This window comes from Enoplosus armatus, chromosome 5, assembly GCF_043641665.1.
Source record: "Enoplosus armatus isolate fEnoArm2 chromosome 5, fEnoArm2.hap1, whole genome shotgun sequence".
In the NCBI taxonomy this organism is placed as follows: Eukaryota; Metazoa; Chordata; class Actinopteri; order Centrarchiformes; family Enoplosidae; genus Enoplosus; species Enoplosus armatus.
The window spans coordinates 21115206-21139096 of record NC_092184.1 but is presented as its reverse complement, the minus strand read 5'-3'; the positions used below and the strand labels follow the sequence as shown (position 1 = coordinate 21139096).

The 23891-nt window shown below is 41.1% G+C and overlaps 2 protein-coding genes across 2 annotated transcripts; both read right to left on the bottom strand.

The window, feature by feature from the left end:
• Positions 1-1359: 1359 nt before the first annotated feature.
• On the bottom strand, positions 1360-10819 carry barx2 (BARX homeobox 2). Its single transcript, XM_070906388.1, has 4 exons — positions 10474-10819; positions 4965-5268; positions 2071-2155; positions 1360-1632 (listed from the first exon to the last, which is right to left on the bottom strand). Exons 1-4 carry the CDS (start codon positions 10658-10660, stop codon positions 1360-1362), a joined length of 849 nt encoding a protein of 282 aa, XP_070762489.1. The 5' UTR covers positions 10661-10819.
• A 3387-nt stretch (positions 10820-14206) lies between these two features.
• On the bottom strand, positions 14207-18838 carry rbm7 (RNA binding motif protein 7). Its single transcript, XM_070906165.1, has 5 exons — positions 18698-18838; positions 18263-18429; positions 17085-17156; positions 15390-15483; positions 14207-15172 (listed from the first exon to the last, which is right to left on the bottom strand). Exons 1-5 carry the CDS (start codon positions 18788-18790, stop codon positions 14816-14818), a joined length of 783 nt encoding a protein of 260 aa, XP_070762266.1. The 5' UTR covers positions 18791-18838; the 3' UTR covers positions 14207-14815.
• Positions 18839-23891: the final 5053 nt, after the last annotated feature.

The following is a 23891-nucleotide window of genomic DNA, read 5'->3' as shown; positions in this document are numbered from 1 at the left end:
AAACACACACTAGTATATAGTAAAAATTATTGTACACAAACCTAAAAAAAACTGCAAACAAGCTTACCAAACAAGCATTATTTACATCAGAAAAATACTGCACTTTTCATATGAAACAATAACAAATAAAAATAAATCTGTATAATTCAAAAAGTGAAACTCTTTAATTACAAATCTTTGTGAGGGAAGAAGGTCGAGTTTGAAGTGGGTAGAGAAGTCAGTGACAGGCAGTTGGAGACAGCGTTATGTTAATGCAAGCCTAACATACTGATTGGGGTACTCATGCAAAGCCTGCAGGCTGAAGACGTCTTTGAGATTTTAAATGTTCAGCGTTTGCCGTGTATCTTTGGCACAGGCTATGATTTATTCCTTCTGAGAATCTCTGACAGCTTAAGAGTCTTAGTGGCCTCGTGGCAGACAGCAGAGTCGCCCCGACTCCCATGAAAGAAGAAAAAAAGATCAGGGACGGCAGTAACATCATACATACAAACTATTTTAATCCAATTTAAAACAGCAGTTGAAAATACTGTTTTACATATATATATATCCGAAAGACCATATATTTTATACTTTATACACATTTCTACAGTATGATACAGTGTATGGCTTGGCAGAAATATTGATCTTCAGATTGAAAAAATAAAAATGCAAGCTTTACTGAGCAAACAATGACAACATTTGCGCCTTAAAGCTTTACGGAAGAACTCCAATCTAAACATAGAAGTGTTCTTTTCGGAACTTTACAGCTCTGTCTCCAAAAACGGCACTTGTAATCAAAAATCACTGTAAAAAATATACTTGCATTTGATAGTTATTTTATCAACACTTCAAAAGCTTTCCTCTGAGACCGACAAGGCACTGTAGCCATTCAATATAATAGTTTTTGGCAGTGAAGTGATATATAATACATAGATACATAGAGACACTACAGTAAGGCAAACCTTGATATTTTGGCACATGCACTATGTGAGGCAGCTTTGAGGATCGGTGGTGTGTGTGATCTTTCATGGTTGTAATGCACAATAAGGTGATGCTTGGCACATGTTTTGCTTTGATGGGCCTGTTTGGATTTGACAGATTCACACTCCTTATACCAGGGACCTGCTCAAATACAGTTTTTTAAAAGGCCAAGTTTTCACCAGTGCAGTCGGTGTCTATGCATTTTAGCTCTTTATATGGTACATTTTCCAATACACAAAAAATTAAAGGCTACATTAGGTAAAGACTGGATGCCACCAATATGTTTCCAGTCAAATTCCTAAAGCAGATGGCTCTAAACACCACACAGGCTTTTTACAGTGATCCTGAGGCACTATTTGTTTTCAGGTTGGCATTAGTCTTTGGTTGTTTTGTTCTTGCTTAGCTGGCTGCGTTAGTCTCTGACAGCTCTCGCTCACATCCCTCCAACGCTGCGGCTGGATTGTGAGTTTCTGAACTGAGATCTTGAGGTTCAAGCTGAGATGCCTCTCCTCCGTGAGCCAGCGCTGCTTTCTCAGCCGCCCTCCCCATCCTCTCCTCTGTCTCCATCTTCATTCTTCGCTCTTCAGCCTCTATTTCCTCTGTGGTGGGAATGGAGTTCTTCTTGGGTCTTCCCTTGGGCTTAGTCGGGGCCTCATGACCCCCTTTGAGCACCTAGAATAACACACAGACAATCTTAGTGGACTCCTCTGGTAATAAATGGCAGCAGCAGTCGACGGCAATGCTTGCTATTATAGTAATTAAGAGAAGACATATTGCTGCTGGCTGCCCCTTGTGCACTCATTTATCTTTAACGATTTCAGGTCTTTTTTGTTCTCCGAGTTGTTGACCCTTCTACAAAAGTGTTTGCTCCCACTGCCGTCGTCATCGGTCACACCTCACACCACAGCCTCTCTTCCTGCCATACTGCTACCTACCATTCACGTCTCTTACTATTATAGCGCAGTAAAATCAAAGCCACACTTTTGGATGAACATTTTACTTTTAAGGATGACAGAAAAGATAAATGAAAGTAATTAATTTTTCCCCTTCGTTTTTCCAACAATCACTATTCCCAGACCTGCCAGGCTTTACTGAGGTACGGTCTCTTACCATTTTCTTCCACTTCATACGCCTGTTTTGGTACCATGTCTTCACCTGGAGCTGTGTGAGACCAAGTGACTGGGCCAGGTCTAACCTGCAAAATCACAACAAAACAATACACCATATTATTCACATGCATGTTTCATCACTTTTCCCAAAAGCCACAGGCAGTAACATCCCTGTCTTTTTACTCCCACTGACAGGAAAACATAGAAATGATCTTGACACTAATTGTGGTTTTTACCTTTCCACCAAGTGTATAATGCAGCTTTATGCCTATAGAAGTTGCCAGCATTGCAAGCTTAAGTACAGTATAAGGCCTCTCTTACACTCTTAACTCTTTGAATCTCACATCAAAGCTGATTTGCTCGTAGCTCGAGTTTGACACTATACACCTGCAGCTCAGGAAACATCTGTACCGAGGGCAGTAATCCAATCACAGCACTTGTAGCTAGACGATTGGAGCTGTTGGAGAAAATTTTGAATGCATCCACCACATGTGTTGATCCATGACTAATAGGGCTATTGGTTGGTGTGTAATGTGATACCACAGGAAGGGACAGATAAAGTGAACAAGGCATCCATTTGTAAAGGAAAGGAGCAGTTATCAGGGTTTTTTTTAAATGAGACTTCCTCTTCCCTGCTCTTCTCAAAGTCTTTAACAGTCAGATGAAGGGATTCTCAGCCCCACCACCCCCCAGTGAAAGGAACTGACTTTCATTTGATGGTGAAAGTGGAAGCCGAGACAGAGAAAAGGCGTGAACAGAATCTAAAAAGCAGAGCAACAACGAACCACTGAGATTCATGGGATTGTCTACATAACCCTATACCTTACATAAAGGGCTACGTGTGGCTTGTGTATATGTGTATGTGCTTCAAAAAACACCAGACATACAGTCAATCAAGCTGTCTATCAAAGTTCACATCATACATGCCCCAATCTATGGCAGTTCAACAACTGGAGGCAAGGAAAAGTAATTGCAGAGAAGGAAAACACCCTACTTATTTATGGTCATTAGTTCTCAATGGAGAGAAACCACACACTTACAGCCACAAACAGTATTTGAGTTACTCCCTCCAGGCTACTGCAAGACCGCCATTTTGTTCCACTCTCACACCTTTCACAAGGCAATACTGGGTGTATCTGAATACCTTCTCATAATGATGATGATGATGATGATGATGACGATGATGATGACAGTGAGGATTATTAAGGCACTAATTGTTATAATTGGAAGCTGCATAAAACCATTATTGCTCTGTAATATAAATAATTTAAAGTCTTTTTCAGGGATATTTTTGGTTTAGGCTCCTCCCGCCCCCGTGCATAGTCTCAGTTCAAGACCGCGGAGGTTCCAAGCCAAGAAAAAGGGAGAGAAAAGTAAAGTTATCTTTGGATCATAACAAACCAAAGTGGGGAGCACGCCACACCTTTGATGTGGCGCTTTAAAGGGGGGTTTTTCTCTGTTGATGTTTTTCCACCAGCTGGGTGTTTAATTAATTTTCAACACAGTGTCAGAATCGGATATTTTGACAGGACACAGTATTTTGGCACAGCCATCCGTATGAGTGGTTGGTTTTGATCACCGAGTTGTGCTCAGCCTCGGGGCTTCTGCTTTAAGATGAGGCTTGGCGCCTTTCCAACGGCTCCAGGCAAGCCAAGATGTGATATATTTAATAATGCATCGTGGGAGTTTTCCCTGCGGATGGGATGTAAATGGAATGACAAATAAATCTGCTTTATTCCAAATATGCTAATGTTTTTTCAGATTAGATGTGGTACACAGATACTTTGCAGAGAGGACACAATGTTTGAGATGTCTGCGTGGAAAGTGCAGCTATTTGCCTGTCTAAATGCATCAACATACTGTACATGAAGCCAGTTATTTGCACCTTTTAATAACCACGGATTTACTCGCAGTGTGAAAAAACATACTGCAGATGAGTAACGAGGGTAGAGTGTACAAACATCCGATCTCTACTTGATGCAAAGGTTCACAAGCAGTTTCAAATTCCTACCGCGCATGTAAAGGAAAGCTTTTTACAACATATACGGTTCAATACTATTCTGGCTCATAATGGAAAGTAGCCTGCAGGCCAAATATAAAAGTGAGGCGTACAATAAAACTGGAAAATATAACCTAACCTCATGTCAGGTCCCAAAAACGACCCACAGAATGGAACTTAAGACACAGATATTAACATGCAGATTACTTCATCTTATTGTAGAAAGCAAAATGAACTTTATGTACACCTGCACATGTGTGAAATGATTGGCAGTAAATCAATGTAATACATTTCTGTTTGCTTGAGTTGGCCGTCGTCCCCGTTCTCTTGAATGAGGCAGTGTTTCTTTGTTGGGCCTTTTTGCTGTTCGAGAGCTCTGGGTTAAAGCGTTACTCTTGTCTCAACTAGAATGCTGAGGTAATGCTCTGGCTTAGACAAATTCACATTACATGAGACATTCCCCACAGGATAAATCAAAAATTATGATGTTAGGTTAACCACTGCCTGATCGTTGCAGTTGTGGCTTTGTGAATGTGCGTGCGTGTACGGTACTTTCAAAACGCGCTCTATTCCAGTTATCAAAATGTCACAGTTGAGCGGCGCTTATATGACTCTGATAGCTTTTTTACATCTGGTTGAAATTCAATACCTGTGGTGTTAGTCACACATCAGTGGTTTGTAACCTAGTCACAAAATGATTTTAGGTAGCATTGAGGTTAGCATAGGTATGATTTAGGCCTACCATTTTATATTTATGTGCTTTCATGTGGTGTGCTGTTTCAGCTCTCATTGTGTGTTGGTGTTTTGTGTATTCTCCTGTATGTGCACCAGACTTACTGCAATTCAAATCTACCTCAACCTATCCAATCAGGTGCATGTTTCTCAACTGGACTGACCTATCAGGTGTGGACAGGTACTTCTGCTTCTGGAACTTCTTCTCCAGGCCCATCAGCTGCAGCTCGGTGAAGATGGTGCGGCTGCGACGGGGCTTCTTCAGGCGGGGCGTGCTGCGCTCCGTGTCCGACTCGCTGCTGATGCTGAGGGGCGTCTGGCTGGGGGAGGGCTCGGAGCCTCGCGGGTGCTGCGGGGAGAGCAAGGGCAGGTGCGAGGGGACCCCGCCCGGAGATGACGGCTGGGGGAGGTGGGGGGGCTGTCGCGTGATCACTGAGAGGAAAGGGTAGGCACGTAGTGACGAGGAGCCTGGAAGAGCAGAGACAGTGCGTCAGATGACAGACACACAGAAATGCAATAAAGTCCAGTGGGAGAAAAAAGGAGAACGAATAGATATGCTTTTGAATCACTGTGAGTTTTTAGTGAGCTCTTATGTGCCTCTCAGTCACCTTGGTTGTACCATTATCGAACGCTGTAATTGCTTAGACAGGTTCCTGTTTAATTGCCCTGTGTTTGCTGTGAAAAGTGTTTTACTTTTGACCTCCTCCATGTAGAGGGCCGTGATCCCAATGACGCAGACTGTGTTTTACACCGCTCCTCTGAACCCTTCAAATGACTGATTATTTTTCAGAGGTTGTTAAATACTAACTGGCTTCCCAACACAAAACCACATGCACATGCTGAGCCTGACAGCATGATGTACATGCACACACAGACACATTCAGACACAGTATGAGCTGTAATAAAATCCAAAAAGCTAAATCAAACACTGTTCAGCTAATAAACTTCTCTCCCTCTCTTGCAATTTCTCTCACTCCTGCTCATGTACGCAGTCATATGCAAACACACACACACACACACACACACACTCGCACACAATTTTGCTCTTTATCAGCGCAGACAGAAGCAGCAAGACGCCAGAATCAATAAAAAGTAACACTTGTCTGGAGCCAAGGTTGGAGGGAAGGAGACCAGGAGGTTGGCCGAGAGGATGTGGTGGGTCAACCAAAGTGAATATAATATCTGCCAGAAAAATCCTCACTGTTTCAAGTATAAAACCGATCCCTTAACCAAAATTTACAAGCCAACTGAGCACAGCGCAGACTGTAATGCATGGGCTGATAAGGAGCAGCAGAAAGGACACGGGGGGTTATAGGAGTAGAGGAGGAAGATATAGAGGGTGATAAAAAGCTGCAATGGAACAGAGAAAATAGGAGGTTGTTACACACTAACACACGCAGTGTGTGTTCCTGGTTGTCTGTGGTAGATCTGTCGCCTTAATCTCCTCATCGACCACAACAGACAAACTAGACACACGGACACAGACACACACATACACCAATACCCACAGGAGGCATAGAGTCAGACATTGACTTTGATTTTTTATTGCTGTTTCATGATTGTTTTCTGTCGTTTTCAGCAGTTCTGCTTTTCTTCCTTCAGGCGGGTGTGAAAATATGGTTTCGGTACAAATGTTAAAAAGACAAAGAGAAGAAGGTGAAGCATGTCTACATTTCTAATCTTACAGGAAGTAAGACATGAATTCAGATGCTTACACATATACGCTGTGCACAAATCCACAATGAACCCCACTACTGGATGTAAGTCAAGCATGAGGAGCATAAGTGCACATTCAGGTAGCACAGTTGCTCTACACACATGTACAGACACACACACACACACACACCAGACACTGCCTTGGGCTCATCATGACATCATGGCTAAGGCACTGAGGTCATCACTAATCCGCCAACGTGAGATTGCTGCTATTGCAACAGGTCTAGACAAGAAGACCTCTTTACTCTGGCTACATGCTCTTGCTCTCCGTTTATACCTCTGCGTTTCAACTGCTCTCAGCTTCTCTCTCCGTAAATCAGACCTGTATAAATGTTGTGACGAATCATCTCATTTAATGTTTGAACTCCTTTACGAGGAATTCCGTGTTAAGTCTCCCTTGTGTCATTCTGAAAGCGAAAAAAAAACATCCCAGTTTGTCTTTCACGATTGTCAGTAAAATCTCTTGTCAACAAAGAGCTTGAAGTTGTCTCCGGACAGTCCCTCAGAGGGAGTACGAGAGAGAAAGAGAGAGAGAGAGAGCGAAGAGGGAAATGTCAGCCCTCGTGGTGACTTTCCACTGACAGCGAAGCCGTCTCTCTGACATGTTGTTGACAAGTGTCAGTGTCCTGTCAATAGTCTACAAATAAACTGTTTGAGTAGCTGCAGGAGTGCAACTCAGCCCCGTGCAAAAGCACACTGATACTCTTGATAATCACAGTCGGAATGTAAGGACTGGCACAAGTGCTTATCGTAACCATTACAGAAGACATACCAGCTAAGAATAGATCAAGAAGAGCTGTTTGTTAAGCATTCCTTCTAATACCAACAATTTGCTCTATTGATCATGTAGGTATTATGACATGATATTTGAAATCATGATGAATATTTCCCGCTCCGGTCTGCTCCCTATCACAACATCTTCTCTTCTTCTCTCACTCTTTTTTGTCAATGGGATGCTGAAATGGATGATTAATTGCTTAGTTATGACAGGTGTACTTTTGATATGTTTTGGGAATAAACTGCATGGTGACAGCTAGAGAGCTGCTCAATTAAACAGGTTGTTTTGTTTTTTGGCCTTGCCCTTTGAGTGCAAAACAAATATTATCAGGGTGGGAAGGGCAACAGGCCACGTAGCTTCTTTATGTGTCTAAACTCATTGCTTTAATTAGACTCATTCACCTTCAGGACACGACAGATTGGAGATTTGATGCCAGTTTGCAACAAATTGCAGAAGGAAAGTGTCAAGAGCATCTTGTTGAGTTTAATTGTCGTAGTGTTTTCCTAGGCACCCTGACAAACTTCTCCAGCTGAAACTGTACGCCCCGCAAAAGGCATTACATTAAACATAAGCGTTAACTATTTAATCTGGAACCTGATCCACACAGGTCTTCCTGTGGCAGCTGAAATCAGCCCGTAGCATAAACTACTTTTAGAACTGATTTATTACTGATCCTTTGTCGAGATAGAAAAATCTGATGGCAGTGGTTGTGTGGAAATGGCAGGGAGGTGACAGGTTGTCAAGCATTATCCTTAACTGAAGATGGAAGATGTGTGCGCATTTAGTCTTTGTGTGTGTGTGCATACCTGCCTGCCTGTATGTGTTGACATGGATGTAATCAACCTTCTCAAGACGGTTTTATGCTTAATGGGAGACTTTATTGTCTGCAGCGGATTAGGGTTTAAGATGGGATGAAAACCCTTTTGCTCACTTGGATTTCTTCTATAAGCCCTCAGCCAGTACCAAGCCAGTACGCAGCGGCCTGCGGGCTGCACACACTCCTTTTTTGTTTTTTATTTTTCATCATGCTGTCAAGGGAGATTACACCACAGTTGATCTTAATCTCTCTCACCTCTTCCAGAAAACACCACTAAAAGCCCTGCCCTGGGTCCTGCTGAGAGATGGGACTCCAAATGAAATATTGTAACCTGCCATTACGTCCTGATCCTGCTGTAACTGATGGGGAATTAACTCCACAAGTATATTAGTCACTTTTACAGTCCGAAATGAGGGTCTGTATTTCATTTCAGTCAAATAAAAATGGACCGAGATTCACAATTAAAGTGTCACAGGACAAAATGCAGGAGGAAGATATGTTTGAGTGGCACACACTGATGATAAACAATAAAGAACCAACAATTAATTTATTTCCAACTCCTTCAGGGAACATTAGTGACATCACTGTCTTTCAGCGGCCTCCACTGGCAGCAGGAGGTTATAGCATCCCTTCCTTTACAGAATGAAGAAGTCAACTTTCACTGTTGAGGGGCCATGCAGGGGCCAGCCGCCTCTCTTAGGCCCAGGACCTGTAAGCCCGCCAGCTTCTATATCAAGCACTAAAAGCCATTGATGTTAGGGAATATACTGTGTCTCACACCCCCGCAGCTACAAATAAGTGGTGGGCACAGTGTTCTGATATGCAGGGCGGGTTACTCTATCCATCCGAACAGAAGGGTGCCAGTCATAGTGCCCTCTAGCATACACCAATCCATATCAGAGGGATGAGGGAATTGCTTCCCCTATTTTTATCCACACACCGCTGTCATCATCAAATTGCAGTGGCTATTATTTCAGACTTCAGAGCAATTATCCTAATGGTTACTAGAGTGTGCAGTAGCCTTTGAGTTGTTTGGACTCATCTGGAATTACAATTAAGACTCAGTCAAGACGTTTTGTTTTGACATGATACCATGTGCTGTGCCAACTGGGCTTTGTCATACTATTTTGGTCATTTAAAGCAAGTACAAGACAAAACTGAAGGGCTGCAAAATCTGTCAGTCTATTCATTCTATACATATATATATATTTATCATGTAGAGATCTAGTGATAATTCTAACCATCGTACTGAAAGGAGGAGAGAGATTATCATCCAAAGGAATCAGCTTTAAAGTGTATTGGTTGAATCACTAGTTAGTAAGTTTCCATTATATATTTCCTTCTGTATCAGCGTACAGTATAATTAATCCTTTCAAGGGTGGTATGACTGACGTCACTGTAAATTACATGTTTTTTTGTGCACAAATTTACTTTGTTCTAGGTCACATACACGTCTGTGTTGTATTAGCGCACTAACAAGATACAATCCTCCCATTTGTAAATGTCCAGCAGCAGCAAGAGTCATTAGGGAAGGCCTTTGGTTAAGCAGAACACCCATATTAATCCATATTAATCCATATTAAATGAGACCAAATAGACTAAAGACTACAGTTTAGTAACCACAGGCTTCTAGAGTGAGATTTGACTTTTTTGAATCTCTCCTACTGCCTCGTCACTGACTTTTATGTGTAACTGCAATGACTTATCAATTCATTCGTCAGGTTGTGCCCAACAAAAGCCCTGAAGCATCACTGACATTCACTCGCTCTACCACGACTTTGATTTTCAACACTAAACACTGCAGAGATTTATAATGAAAAGTACAGAGTGAGGAAGGAGAAGTCGCTCATGCAACTTTCGGAGGAAGGATGTGTAAATGAATTGTGATTCATTTTAAACTACTCCTTGAAAAAGAGCTTATGATGCACACCTGCAAATTTAAATGACAAATCGGATAAATTAAGCAAAGGATGCGTTGTGATCATTCAAAATTTCAATATTTAAAAAATAATAATAATTACAATTTTATAACACTACACACATTTTGTCAATACACCAGCATAACCAACCACACACTCCAGTGCAGACAGACAATATAATTTTCACCCAGCTGATATAAGATGTAAAGTTTTTGCACTGTAAATCCATATTTCCTGATCCATGCGCCATTAAAATGTATCATCTTTTCCAAATCCAAATAATAAATATATTAATAAAATTGATGTCATGCGTAAGTGTCAGAATTTACAAATAACCTATTTTTATTTTCCAACAAATGTGCAAATGCAAACTGTCTTTCAGTTCTTTTTTCTTCTAATTTGTTTCTTTCTTAATTAGGTAAAAAAAAAATGAGTCTTCTTACCCGAACATGAATGAAGAGGCTTCGGCCGTACAATGAGCGAAGGGCACACCGAGTAGAGAGAAAGTTTCTCAAAATAATCACAAGTCTCCTTGGAGAGGATCTCGTCAATCATGAAAGTCTTGTAGCGCCGCCTGGCAGCCTTCAGCTGCCCGGGGGAGGAGAGCCTCAACTCGGCTTGACAGTGCATGATCTGTCCCTGTGCGCCGTGCGCTGTCTTCGCTGAGCGATATGTTACTTCACTAATATCTAAGGTTGTGCGGGTTGAACCGTGTGGAAAGTGCGACTACTGGAGCTCATGCGTTTAAATAAGTCATTGTTTGTCTTAGAAAACGCAGTTCAGCTTTCCCTGAAGTGTCGATCAGTAGCCTTCAACTTGAGGTGCGCAGAGCGCCACCGTGGTAATGAACTGACTGACTGATCTGTGCTCACACCCACTGCTATATAAACCATCCCTGAACGCATCTCTCCCTCTCTCTCTCTCCCTCTCCCTCTCTCTCTCTCTCTCTCTTTTACAAATACACTCATGAACTGTACATACATATGGCCACCTCCCTAATACCCCCCCACCACCACCACCACCACCACCAAATTTTTTTTTTCTCTTTTTTCTCCTCTGTGATTTCTTGGACTTATTAGTGGTACAATTTGTTAATTCGACTCTAAAGTTATGTATTTCGTCAGGGTTCGCCCATATTTTCAGGATCATAACACAATCAATAGGCTACAAATAGTATATTTTAAATCTGGTATTATTATCAAAGTATTAGATCAAACCCAAAGACCTCTGTGGTATTGATTCATTTTAACCAACATTAAGTTTCTTTGTTTCAAGTGTTTTATGCTGCACTATTTGTAAACCCGTGTTAACTTATTTTCTAATTACCTAAACTTAAAACGTATTTTATTCTAAGTTTGCTTTAGACATACAACACACAATCTAATTTGTTCGATATTTTAACTTTGGACTCAAACTGAACGTAAAACGTAAAATGCCACATGCCAAGGCGGATTAAACCAGTAAGGGTAATGGTGGCTCCGTCCTTCCTCTCTTTCTTTTTCAATTCTTAAACCTTTCATTTCTAAAGCGACTGCGTCCTGTGTCGAGAGCAGAAACACGAAGCATGACACATGACAAGATTCAACTGTGTAAACCTTTGCTATAATTCTTTAAACTGGATTATTATTGTATTAATAATAACAATAACAACAATAATAATAATAATATTTCATTTTCAAAAAATAGCACAATTGTTATACAAGTTAAACACTAACATTAGAGGCTACTTCCGAAGAAGTCAGTAGCCAGAGCTGCGGTTAAAGGCCTAGTCAGTTATCTTATTTTCTTTATTGACTTGCCAGCTAAACTGACGAATGCAGTTATGATTTATTAGGCTATGAATCAACAATTGCGTGCGCGCATGGCATGAAGGCACGCCGAACAAAAGACTGTCTTACTAAAAACATATCTCAAATAAAATACCACGAAATAAGAGCAAGAGCACCTGCAATTCCTTTTCCAAGTTCTGGTTTGGCACAGCGTGAGACTGATCCAACGATAAAATCCTTTTTAAAATGTTTTTTTTTGCCAGTCAGATCAAACAGGCTTTCAGAAAATGTAGTGGCTATCAGTGTCGGCTCCGGGCTGATGAGTCTGACATTAATGTGAGGAAATACCTCACATACCGGGCACGTTCAATTCCCCTGACAGGCTGAATCTCTCCACATGCTTCTCCCTGACACAAACCTGTTGTGCCTTTTCCATCGTTTTATTTTCCTATAAATCTGCCTTTTCATAATGTTTATGTTTTATTTCTTATTTGACTTCTTTCTGCGAGATCTCATTCAGACATTGCAGATTTGTGCAGATCTTTCTTTGAAAATTTATGTAGAGGAGGTAATAAAAATACTTGGTACATCTTTTTAAACAATTTACATGTAATTTAACTACACTGTAAGCCGAATCATCACTGTGAGGAAACTCGGTGCAGGTGGGGTTTCAAGTAATGTCTGTGTCCCCGAGGTGGGGGGGGGCGATTACAGTCACAAGAATTGGAAATAAATTGAACTCGCTGGCGGCCTGAGCCTCCGAAGCCGCCGTGTTCAAAGCGTGGAGGATTATGGAGGAGGAAATATGGGAGCTCTGCACGGGAGAGCTCGGCTACTTTTCAGAGGTTTGATCAAAGAGGGGGAGATGAGAACAACTGCTGTGGAGCAAGTGTTACTTTTTGAGGGTCGGGTGGAGAGGGAAGCCACTGAAAAAAAAGGGGGGGGGGGTTAAACGTAAGATTTTAAACTAAAATCTTTCAACTAAAATGTCAAGAACTTTTCTGATCAGATACTTTCACTGTAAATCTTTCTTTCATTATTTTGAGTCAAACGTCATTTCTGTTCGCTTTCACTTAAGTAAATGCATGTAGTCTAACAATACACTATAATGCATTTACTGATCTCAGCGAACCCGACGATATATGGATCATTCAAAATCATGGCAATCTCCTACCTTGACACCTCTTTTAATGGAATTAAGATTGCATGAAAACACACAGAATTTGACCAGTTAAGTAAGGCCTGTGTCTTGGGCTACTGTGGCACCAATGAACCCTACAACCTGGTGCCAAGATCCGGGAATCACGGCTGCAGGCATCTTGTCACGGCGGCGCGGGACTGCTGGAGAGGGAGGGTCTCTGGGTGTTTGGAAGTGGATCATTTCAGGAGACACGCTTCTATATAAGTCCACACGGCAGCGGCTACTGAGCGGCCTCTCTAATCCGCCCGCTGCAGGGCTGGAGACGCCAGGCAGATCAACCAATTAAAAGAGTTATGCCACAGCCAGAAGCGTAATAAGGGCCTTCCTAGTACTGACACCGAACAGAGGATACTCTCTATTAGAGCGATGTGGGAGTACCAGGATGCAATCTGACACGAGGCAGATTACAGGCAAGACACAGAGCTTAGAGCAGAGGGTGCAAATGCACCTCCACTTTTGGACACTGGGAGATTTATTGGGGGACATAGTTGTCGATACAGCGCGGGAGCCGCTGTTAGAGGCATAAGCACTTTCGGAAGGGTAGATTATGACCTCAACGCGGACATTAAGGGATTTGATCATCACTTTGTTGTAAGCAAGCCCGAACAGAGACACTGGGGCATCAATCCTGAAAAGCTGATCGCAACATGAGATGTTAAGGATCAAAGTGCTGCTAAGTCTGGGATGGGACAATAGCCTAGGCTACTTCTTTCACATCTGTAAATTGACCAAAACCTTTACAAACTGGTGTTAAGACTCTTCTGATAAAAGAGAACACGATATCGCTGTGTTCAACTCTGGTAAACAAGAAATAAACTTCAACATAATTGCATGTTGTAAAGTGAATGGGCTGGGTGTCAAATCCATGTACAGACATGAAAGCATTGTAAATAGAAAGGTCAGATGTAGGAGCTGATCATGTGGCTCAGTTATATTTAACATCTTAATTGATTCAATAAAAGGACGTGTGTGGCGCCACCTGTAGATTACTTCATAACCCACTGCACAAGTGTATTAGTTACACGTGGGCCATTTATAGGTGCAGATAAGGCCATGTGTGCATGCATTACTGCATGTAGCATCAACATACAATAGCTCACTTAGTTCACTTAGTCACATACACAAAGAGCTGTAAATAGCATTCATGGTGAACAGCCGAGACCCAGGCATTCGTGTTGTGGCCAGATGAAAGACAGGGCAACAATCAAATGAAAGGAGCTTGTTCATTCATGAAAATGTTCATTTTAAAACAGTCTTACAGACTCAGAATAAAAAAATAAAATAAAGCCCATTTTTTTTTTAGAAAGAGCAAGGACAGACCTAATGCTAAGAAAGGATGGTGCCCTATTGCAGTAAAAGTGGTGCTGGTGGGAATCTTGAGCTCAACAATTTGTTGTTCTTTTTTGCAAAGTACCTGAAGAATTTTCAAAGTTCTGGGAGCACCATTTACTATTTGCATAACATAAAAACCGGCCAATATCCTAAATCTTTTTTTAAATACTTTTTTTTTGACTACCAGTCATGCCTGATTTTTTCCCTTGCTCTCATAACAGAACACAGTTCTTCCCCTCAGAATATTTTCAGCATCTGTGAGGAAAAGCTCACAGGAAAGAAGTGTACGAATTTAAAAACGCCTTAAAAGTGAACAAAAATGGCTCTAAGGCATAAGCTATTAAATCTTCAAACTGGTAGGATCATGTACAAACAACCTGAGTATACATGTGAATCTGTCAACATAATTCATGATTTTTTTTTTAGTAAACTGTCCACAAATTTGTGAAGAACTGAAGTCTTTACAGAAATCCTTTACGTGTCTCAGTATCGTCGCCATCTATTATCTTGGTAGCCACGGCTGCTACCCCTGTCATCATGATGTCTGTTGCCACCTCTGCCGTCATGGTGACGGTTGCCACTCCTGTCGTTCTGATGGTAGCTGTCCCGGCTGTAGCCATGTTGCTGATGACGGTGGGAACCTGGTTCATCGGCGTAGCGCTGATTTCTGCCGCCGCTGTTCATCTGGGACTGCGGATGCCGATAGGGGGTGTTATCGTGTTGCCTTGAGCCACCTCCACCAGAATTTCCACCCGCAGGCGGCTGCCTCTGCAGAGGCTTGGAGAGGCTGCCATTCAACTGCTCAAGCTGCTGCATGTGGAGATTCCACATGTTGCTCATCTACAGATGAAGGAAAACAACAGATAACAGGACCTGTGTTTTGTATGGTTCATTGAGGCCACAAAGCACGTTTCTATTCCTGTCAAAATATACACTGTTCACATTCCTTCATGTGTTACTGAGGAACCGAGGCACATTTTAACTAAAAACAAGCACGACTTAAATAGTGACTATTTTGATGCAGCATTGTTTTAATATAAAAGCATAAAAAGCTTACCATGACATTCTTCTGCAGATTATCGGGAGATGAATAGGACCTCTGCATTTGGGGCGGCGGAGTATATGGTGGAGAACTGAACTGGATCGGCGTCCTGTAAAAGTAAAGCAAACCTGTGTTTGACTTCAACATTTGATTATTCAAATTATTTTTAGTACATGTTTTAATTATGGTTCATGGTTTGACCTTATTTCACCTATTTTGCATTTATAGAAAGGTTATGTGTGTTAAGATTTTGTTAGATCGCTTTATGAAAAAAATATTTCTGAGCCAAATTCACACAGTATATTCAGCTGGATGTGCAAGAGAGGGATGGAAATGAGCCATTGGGAATATAAAGCTTCACAAACAGTAAAGCCAGCAAAAATACAGATGGTAATATTAATGAAAAGGTGACAAGCTCATACATCAGTGGTTTCATATCGTTTTCATTAAGTGTGATCCAACCACACAATAACCTTCGTAAAGATCCACTGTACAATGTTAAAATCAACACCTGTGAATACAGGCAGACAAACATTTCTAAGCATTTCAAGTCCAACAACATACATAACAACACATAATTCATCCATCCAGCCACATCAGCCAGATATTACCAGTGCGGAATCAACTAGGAAAATGCTGAAGATAATAGTCATGTTGGACGTACCCTGCTGTCGTTGAAAAACCAAGTAATGAAACATCATTGTACAATGATAAGAGAGTAGTGCCAAGATCTGCGATGGACTATCTGACAAAAAAGTCTGACAGATGCACTTCCAAGGGAATGGATTTACCTGCAACTGACAACTGATGTTGCAACCAGTGGATTGTTCATAACTGTACTTTAGGCTAATTTTTTCCACAAGAATTGGGGGGGGGGGGGGGGGGTTGGCCTCAAATTGTGCTGCCTAGTGCAGATGTGCGTCCGTGTGCCATAACTCTAAATTCTCATTGACTTTGTATGCATTAATGATGCATTAATGCCACTCATGCTGCTTAAAATCAAATGAACAGTAGAAGGCACAACATCTCCTTTGGAAATGTTGGTTTGTGGACAACCAGTGTGTTTTGAGAATGTTAGCTGAAACAAGTCCAGAATTGCTCATCTAGACTACATTACATTGGTGTGATACTGACTTATTTAACCATAGGGCCAGTACTTTCAAGTGTTCCAACAAATGCCCTAAACAGGCACTGCTGCATGAAATTTGGCATGAAACATGGAAAGGATTGCGCACCAAGTCTTCTTTATGTATAAATACAGACCAGTCCAATCCCATTTCATGCCACATCTTATGCCAGAGCTCCAGTTTTTGTGCATAGGGCACTGCCAAGAGCATGAAAAACGAGCATGTCTTAATAATATTCAATGTGGAGGAAGCATCTTTGGGAACTTATTCAACACACAAAGAAAGTCTGGAAGTACAAACATACAGTAGTGCCATGCCTCCAAATTATTAACTACTGATAAACTATGACTATAAAAAAATGGAGAAAACAGGAAATAAAATACACTTTCAGCAGCTACAGTTGTTTGTCTTATCCCCTCAGATAGCTTGAAACAACCACATTTAAGATGAAGCTGAGAATCATCATAATGACGAGGCTGAGAGGCAAAGAAAAGCCAGTAGCTGCTGTAATGCCGCTGTTTCTGATGGTAACCAGATTTTGTGTCAAGGACTGCAGGACAAATTGCTTGTGAGACATTCTTACCTCTGGCCATGGGGATTTGGGGTATTTGCAGGACTTGAATTCTGCGAGTTCCCTGGACTGCTGCTATGGCTGCTACCTATGATGGGGCAAAAAGAACAAAACAATTTATTAGTAAAGGACAAAACAATTCAAGTTTGAAAATAACTGCAGCACTGTGCAAGCACGTCAGTCTTATACTTTTCTTATGTGTCACAGTGTGTGATACAATAAATAAACAGAGGGACTCAAAACTGCCATGCTTTAGCAGTATTGTAATTAATGACAGTAACATTTCACCTGAAGAAACTTCTACAACGATGAGGCAGAGGTAATGTCACAGGACATGTCTTACAAAACACACAATGACAGCAAGATTGGTTGCCATGTGCACTAACCTGTTTCACAGGAGCGCATGGCAATTTGTTGTCTTCCTCAAAGACATTATGGCAATATAAGAAAATGACAAAATAATAACTATTATTATGTTATTTCCTACCATCTGTTTCTATTAACTCACCAGATGATACAGTAGTAACAGTCATGCTGTGTGGTTTGTACTAATATTAGCCATATTGTCTGGAACTCCCAAGAATTTTGTCTGAGCTGCTGCTTTTCAAGCAGAAGTGAAAATACCTCAAAGTAATTGCATAAGAATACCTTATTTTTTGTATTTACTCAACAAGCAATTATGAGGAAATTAAATCCAACAAACAAGCCTTCTTAAACCTGGCTAAAGCCAGATTAAGCATGTATGGTGTCACTGTGCATCAAGAGCCCTCTGATCAGGTACATTATGAAATTAGACACTGAGGGCTAACTTGCTGTGGGTTTAGTTTGTCATGCTAACCTGAATGGACATGAAATAGATCACGACTGAATCTTTTTATGCAAAGTGTGATCATTTCTTGTCTTTGTTTGAATTTGATTACAGTCTTTTCACCTGGCACAAAAACATGACATCTCGCATGGATAAGGTGAATAATTTTAATAGTGTATTTTTAAACGGCCTTCTGGGCTTTTCAAACATTTACGGTTAATCATCTTTCAGAGAAAACGACGGTTACTTCTGTAAATGAATGTATGCTAATACGGGTGCAAAACTCTGGGGCTACTTCTACACGTGTCAAACAGTGTGTTAAGTAATGGTTGTGTATGACAAATCGTAAAATTGTTCACTGGTTAGAAAAAACAAAGTCAACTCGCCTGATCTGAACTGCACATGAAGAGTTCTGCCGTGCAGCGATGTCCCGTCGAGTAGTTGCATGGCGTATGGCACGGACACTTCATGTTTGTAAACGGCAAAACCAAATGTTTTCTGTTTCCCATCCGAGTCTTTTGGAATTTTTGTTTTGATGAGAGGTCCTGCCTGCAAAAAGCAGTCAAATCAATGTAACACAAACAACTAGCTAAAGCTAACGATAGCTGCCGTAAACATCTCTTGAAATTGTCAACAGCGTATGCACAACAAATATTCGCGTTTCAACATATGTAAATGAGCCACACTTATTGCGCACTTCATAATTTCACATGTTGGGGCAATATCAACTCGCTTTCGATTTGTTAGCATTATGTGTATTATGCTAATCATACGATTGCCGTTCACTAGCTATAGCTAACGTTAGCAACAACAGCACCTGTAGAAACAGTTCGAACAAAATCTCCTCCGTCACTCTTGCATCTAGATTTCTAATGAAGAGCGTCCGGTCCGCTTCTTCCTCTATTCCCATTGTATTTGAGCAAATATTGGCACTCTCCAAGTGATACGAATGCTAACGTCTAGCGTACAAAAGCGCTCAACGAAATATAAACTGAAGGCCTAGGTTGTCGTAAAGTGAAATGCCGTTACACTTGTGCTTCGGTCGTAGTGAACAGGGGCTTTACGACACACGAAGTACGGTAGGCCATGCTAAACTATCCTGGAAATTACTGCTCATTTGGTTAAACTGCAAGAATGGGTATGAATGTAAACATATGCACTACATATACAGGACTCTTCTTGTCTGCCTTCTCATTTTCATTCTGTTTCTTTCTTGAGAAAGAGAAGTAATCCCATGGTTTGTTAGATGTGTGTGTCCACCCAGTATGAATTGCTAAGTACAAAACAGAGTAGGACTTGCCATAAAACAGCCAATCCTCATTAACAGTGGTTTTCTAAGTAAGATCTGCCGCTGTCAAGGACACAAAAGGCCCTTTGCCGCAGACATTTTGACTTGTCATAGTAGGAAATTGCACAGGTGTTACTAATAACATTAACCATGGCTCAGTTCTATTCATGTGTCTCAGTAAGCCGTGACAGTGAGCCAGCATGAACAAGCCATTCATTTTGTTATTTACATCTTTGCTTTTCCTACTTTGACACATCAAAATGCCTTCTGTGAAAAAGGCAGCATTAATTACTTACAGTATTGCTGGCCGACAAAGACGAATCAAATACTCCACATAGAAGATTATGACTGTTGCCTTACATCTTTTTATTTTAAGTTTTGTTTTAATATCCTTTTTATGCGAATGTTTGCCTTGATTTTTGCCAGATGGAATTTTCTACCTTTGCTTATACAAAGTAATTTTTCTCTTCACTTCTCTTCCGTGGCTTATTCAGTTTCTTTGACTACCTGGCTGTTATACACTGATAAGGTTTTCTGTTTTTTTTCTTACCCTGTGGCTCACTGCGATTAGGTCAGTGACTCAAGAGCCTGGAACCAAGTGCTTCTGGTGCTGGCGACATCATTGAGTGTGGAGGTCAAGCGAGCGGCGTGAGAGGCTTGATTTCCACCCTAATCAGATGGGCCTCGTGTCTGTCTTCCATATTAATTAGATCAATTTAAACTGTAATGATTTTCTCCTTCATGCCTGGGAAACATCCTCACAGATTCTGGCCTGGTAAAGCTCAAGTAAAAAAAACAGGGCTGGCACATCAGCGACAATTTGAAGACTGCCCCTCTTTTACCTTTCTTGCTGTTTAATTTCAGAAAGATCGGAGTGGACTAAATGCTATAGCAATTAGAGAAGAATCTACACCTTGCAATCCCTATGACATATTTATTCCATGCTGGTGCTGTTCCCATCATTTATATTACTCAAGTGGTAATAAACACTGCAATTTAACACCAAAATCTTGGCTGTCATCATGTCTTGTGGGACCTTTGCTGTTGTGCATAGTTGTTAACACTTGACGTATTGGACGTATTGGACATATTGGCGCTTTCCCACAAAATGCTTATGATTTAAAATGCTACAAGGCTGCAATGGAAGCAGTAAAAAAGCCTAAACCATAAAACCACACCTGTGCAGTATACTATTTGATGACTAAAGCCCTTGAATCTATTTTGGGTCCCTATATTGCCATTACCCCATACATCTCCCTGATGTATTTCCTCCTCCCTTTTTATAACCATTGGAAGGGATTCAGGAGAGCACTATGAAAGTGCTGTTCCACAGGACAAAGTATACAGTGTGGAAATGGGAGAAAGGGGTAAGTGAATTGGACGACAAAACACTCCAGACCCTCATTACTACCTACAGAAACTGACTGAATACAACAGCATGTATTTTTGCTTTGACAATAAATTAAGACATTTTGCTTTTGATTTCTAAACCCAACTAGGTCTGATTAAAAAAAATCTATTACATCTCTTTACATGAACCTCTTCATTCATTACTCTACATGCTGTATACTAAGCTAGACTGAAGAGTCTGAAAAGTAGCAGTAGATGGCAGCATTGATCTAATGATACTGGTTATGCCAGTATTGCATTAGAGGGGGCTTCAACTCTGTGGGGATGTCAGACGGTTGCTATGCACTCTGGAAGAAAAAAATGCAGAAATTAAAGCGTTTTTTGGGGATTTTTTGGGAATGCGGAGAAGGGAATTGGATTCGATTGTCATAGGAATATCCTCTTTTCATGTTTCTCTTTTAGCCTGTAGCCCACTTTCAGGTTTCTCATAACATTAAAGAGTTATAAATAGCTTGTTAGGGAGGTGGTATTGTTGTCCATGGAACTAGTTTTATTTTTCAGTTTAAACAGAGAGTTCCTGAGTGAAAGTCTGTGGTCCACAGATTTACATTTTACATTTACAGTACATGTACTTATATTGGAAATCATCAGGAATGTGGTAATATTTGGATACCATACGGCCTTTTACATTGTTATTGTATATATTTTTATTTTTCACTTAAATACTGCAAATGTATATATTTTTTTGATATTTTTTATTTTTTTATATCTTATATTTTTATATACTTCATTTCTAGCTCTATGATTCTGAATTTGATTGCTGCTGTTCATGCTAGTAGCAGAACATCCAATATCTTGCTTACCAGTTCACACATGTGACAGACGTACGGTTGACTGAAAGATCCCAGGTTAAGTCCTAATTGATCAGTGGTTCGCATCATATGTCACTAACATCTATATATAATTTTGAATACTCATTATTTTACAAAGCACATGTGCATTCAGCTGTTCAAGTTTAATGTACTGTAGAAACTCACAGAATTGCCTGACTTTTGTTTTATGATCCAAGACACTGACAAGCAGAGCACTGTTATGCCTTTTAATCTGTCTGGGAACAAGTAGTGCTCAAGCAGAAAGCCATTGTGCTAATTTAGAACAATTACAGAAACCCTTTTGGAGCTAAATATGAAACAGCGGTGTGCACTTCAGCTTGAAAACACATCACATCCTACACTCACTGTCATTAACATGAGTGCATCCGTTTCTGTTTAATGACTGGGTTTTTGGATGCCTGCACATGAGACTTTGCCGCATTGTTTTAATTAATAGAGGAAGAAAAAATGGGAGCAATGTTCAAGGGCAAGACGGTAGCCAGTGAGCATTCATCGAGGGGAGATGTGACAGGGCAGGACCCCAGAAATAGGCCACCACCAGCCACCCCTTCTGTGGTCAGATCTGGGTGAAATCTTATGGCGGTGTAGTGCTTCCACACAAGGCTACTGTAATGAGGCTATACACAGACACACACACACACACACACTGTATGCTCACTTCCAATTATGACCTCTGGACTGCAGGGTTTGGTGGGGCTGTGAAGTGATTGACTGGTGGCTAGACACATCCTTCTCCTTCACCAACATCCACCCTTGCTTTAGGCTCCAACCTATATGCAACACACCCTTTTGCTGCCCTTCCCTCCTGTTCATTAATATTCATGTGGAATGAAGTGATTCGGGATCATTAAACGCACATGAATATTTGTCGGATGAAAGTTTAATTAAGCCATCCCTCTTTGGCAGCGTGATGTCACAGAGCGGCTCCCCATTCAGTGCATCCAGTGCACAGTTTAATGGCCTGTACCTTTTTATAAGTGCTACTCGGTGCTTATCCAGCAACAACCCCCGCCAATATGCAATCTTATTTTACACCTCCTGCACTGTTATTGGATAGACTCAATTGATAGGGATGGTGTTGGAGTGATTCCTATAGTTCCAGTGGCAATATGTGGATCAATCATACTTAATTCAACAGAGCAGGAGAACCACTTTTGTGGTGGATGTCATTTATTATTCAGGACTTCACAGGACTACACGTATAGGCTTGCTTTTAGATTGTTGAGTAAGTGGCATATACATACTGCTTACAGTATGTGTCTCCAACAATAGTTATGTGTTGTACTTTATGAATACTGAGTCCATATACGATATGCATATGATCTGTTACGTCTGTCTGTAACTAGGTGAGTTAGAAAGATTCTTAGATTACAGCAAGGGTTTGAGTATATTGCAGTAGGAGAAAAGCTAGGAGAAGGAGTAGGAGAAAAAAGAGTTAAGCATTACTCATCCTTTCCCCAGCAGAATAATAATAATTTTCAATCAATCAATTTCTACAGGTTTGCTTCAAATATTAAGTGTAGAACTTCAGGGAAATGTTCTGTCCTCACTTTGTAAGACACATCTGACGAAGTCATTCTCTCTCTCACACACACACTCACGCAGACAAGAGCTCACCACTGGCAGCATGCCACCCCATTTCAGCACCATCCTAAAACAAATGGATGTAAAAATCTTCTGAGGGGTGTCCGAGCTGCTTTGTTTCTTTACAGCTTTCTCTCTTCTTACAGCATGCTTGTTATCTCAATATTGGCGCTGCATGTTGCTGCTGCCCTGACATGCTGTGACTTCATTTTCATTTCTGTGACTCCCCTCTCATGTGTTTTCTCCCTCTCTCAAACACGCACCACACACACACATTAAGGGAGAGATCCATCCTGTTGCTACAGTGCTGCAGTGCTGAGTAGCAGTATCAGAAAGAGAGAGAGGGATGTCTGGCATCGGCCCCACACCACAAAATGGACTGCGGCAGGGCATCCAAAACCCTTTTTTCACTTAACTCAAACAGAACCCCCTAATTCCCCAGTTCCCCCTAGAGAGGGTGTTGGATGACTAATATTAACTTACAGTATATGATAAAGACCATGGAAAGGAGCATCTGTTGCAATAAGACGAATAAGGGACATTTCTTTTGCATACACTAATCCCTCAACTCCACTCCTCCCATTACCTCTACCCTGCTAACTGTTCCAAAAAGTGAGGTGTCAGCACATTTCAGATGGCCTGGCTCGCCCCTGATGCCTGCCTGTTGAGGAGCAGAATAATGCCCTTTGCCAAAGGTGCCATATGGAGGGTGTTTTATAGCCGGGGAATAGAGGGCAAATGACTGTCTTAGAGGAATAATTAAGAAATGGATCCCCACAGCATAAAGCTGATCGCATAGCGAATCTCCAGCCTCTCTGGATATTCCATCTCCAACTCCTCTCCTCTCTGCTGCTGCTGCTGCTGCTTTTTAAAGCCTGAAACACCTTCAGAGAAGA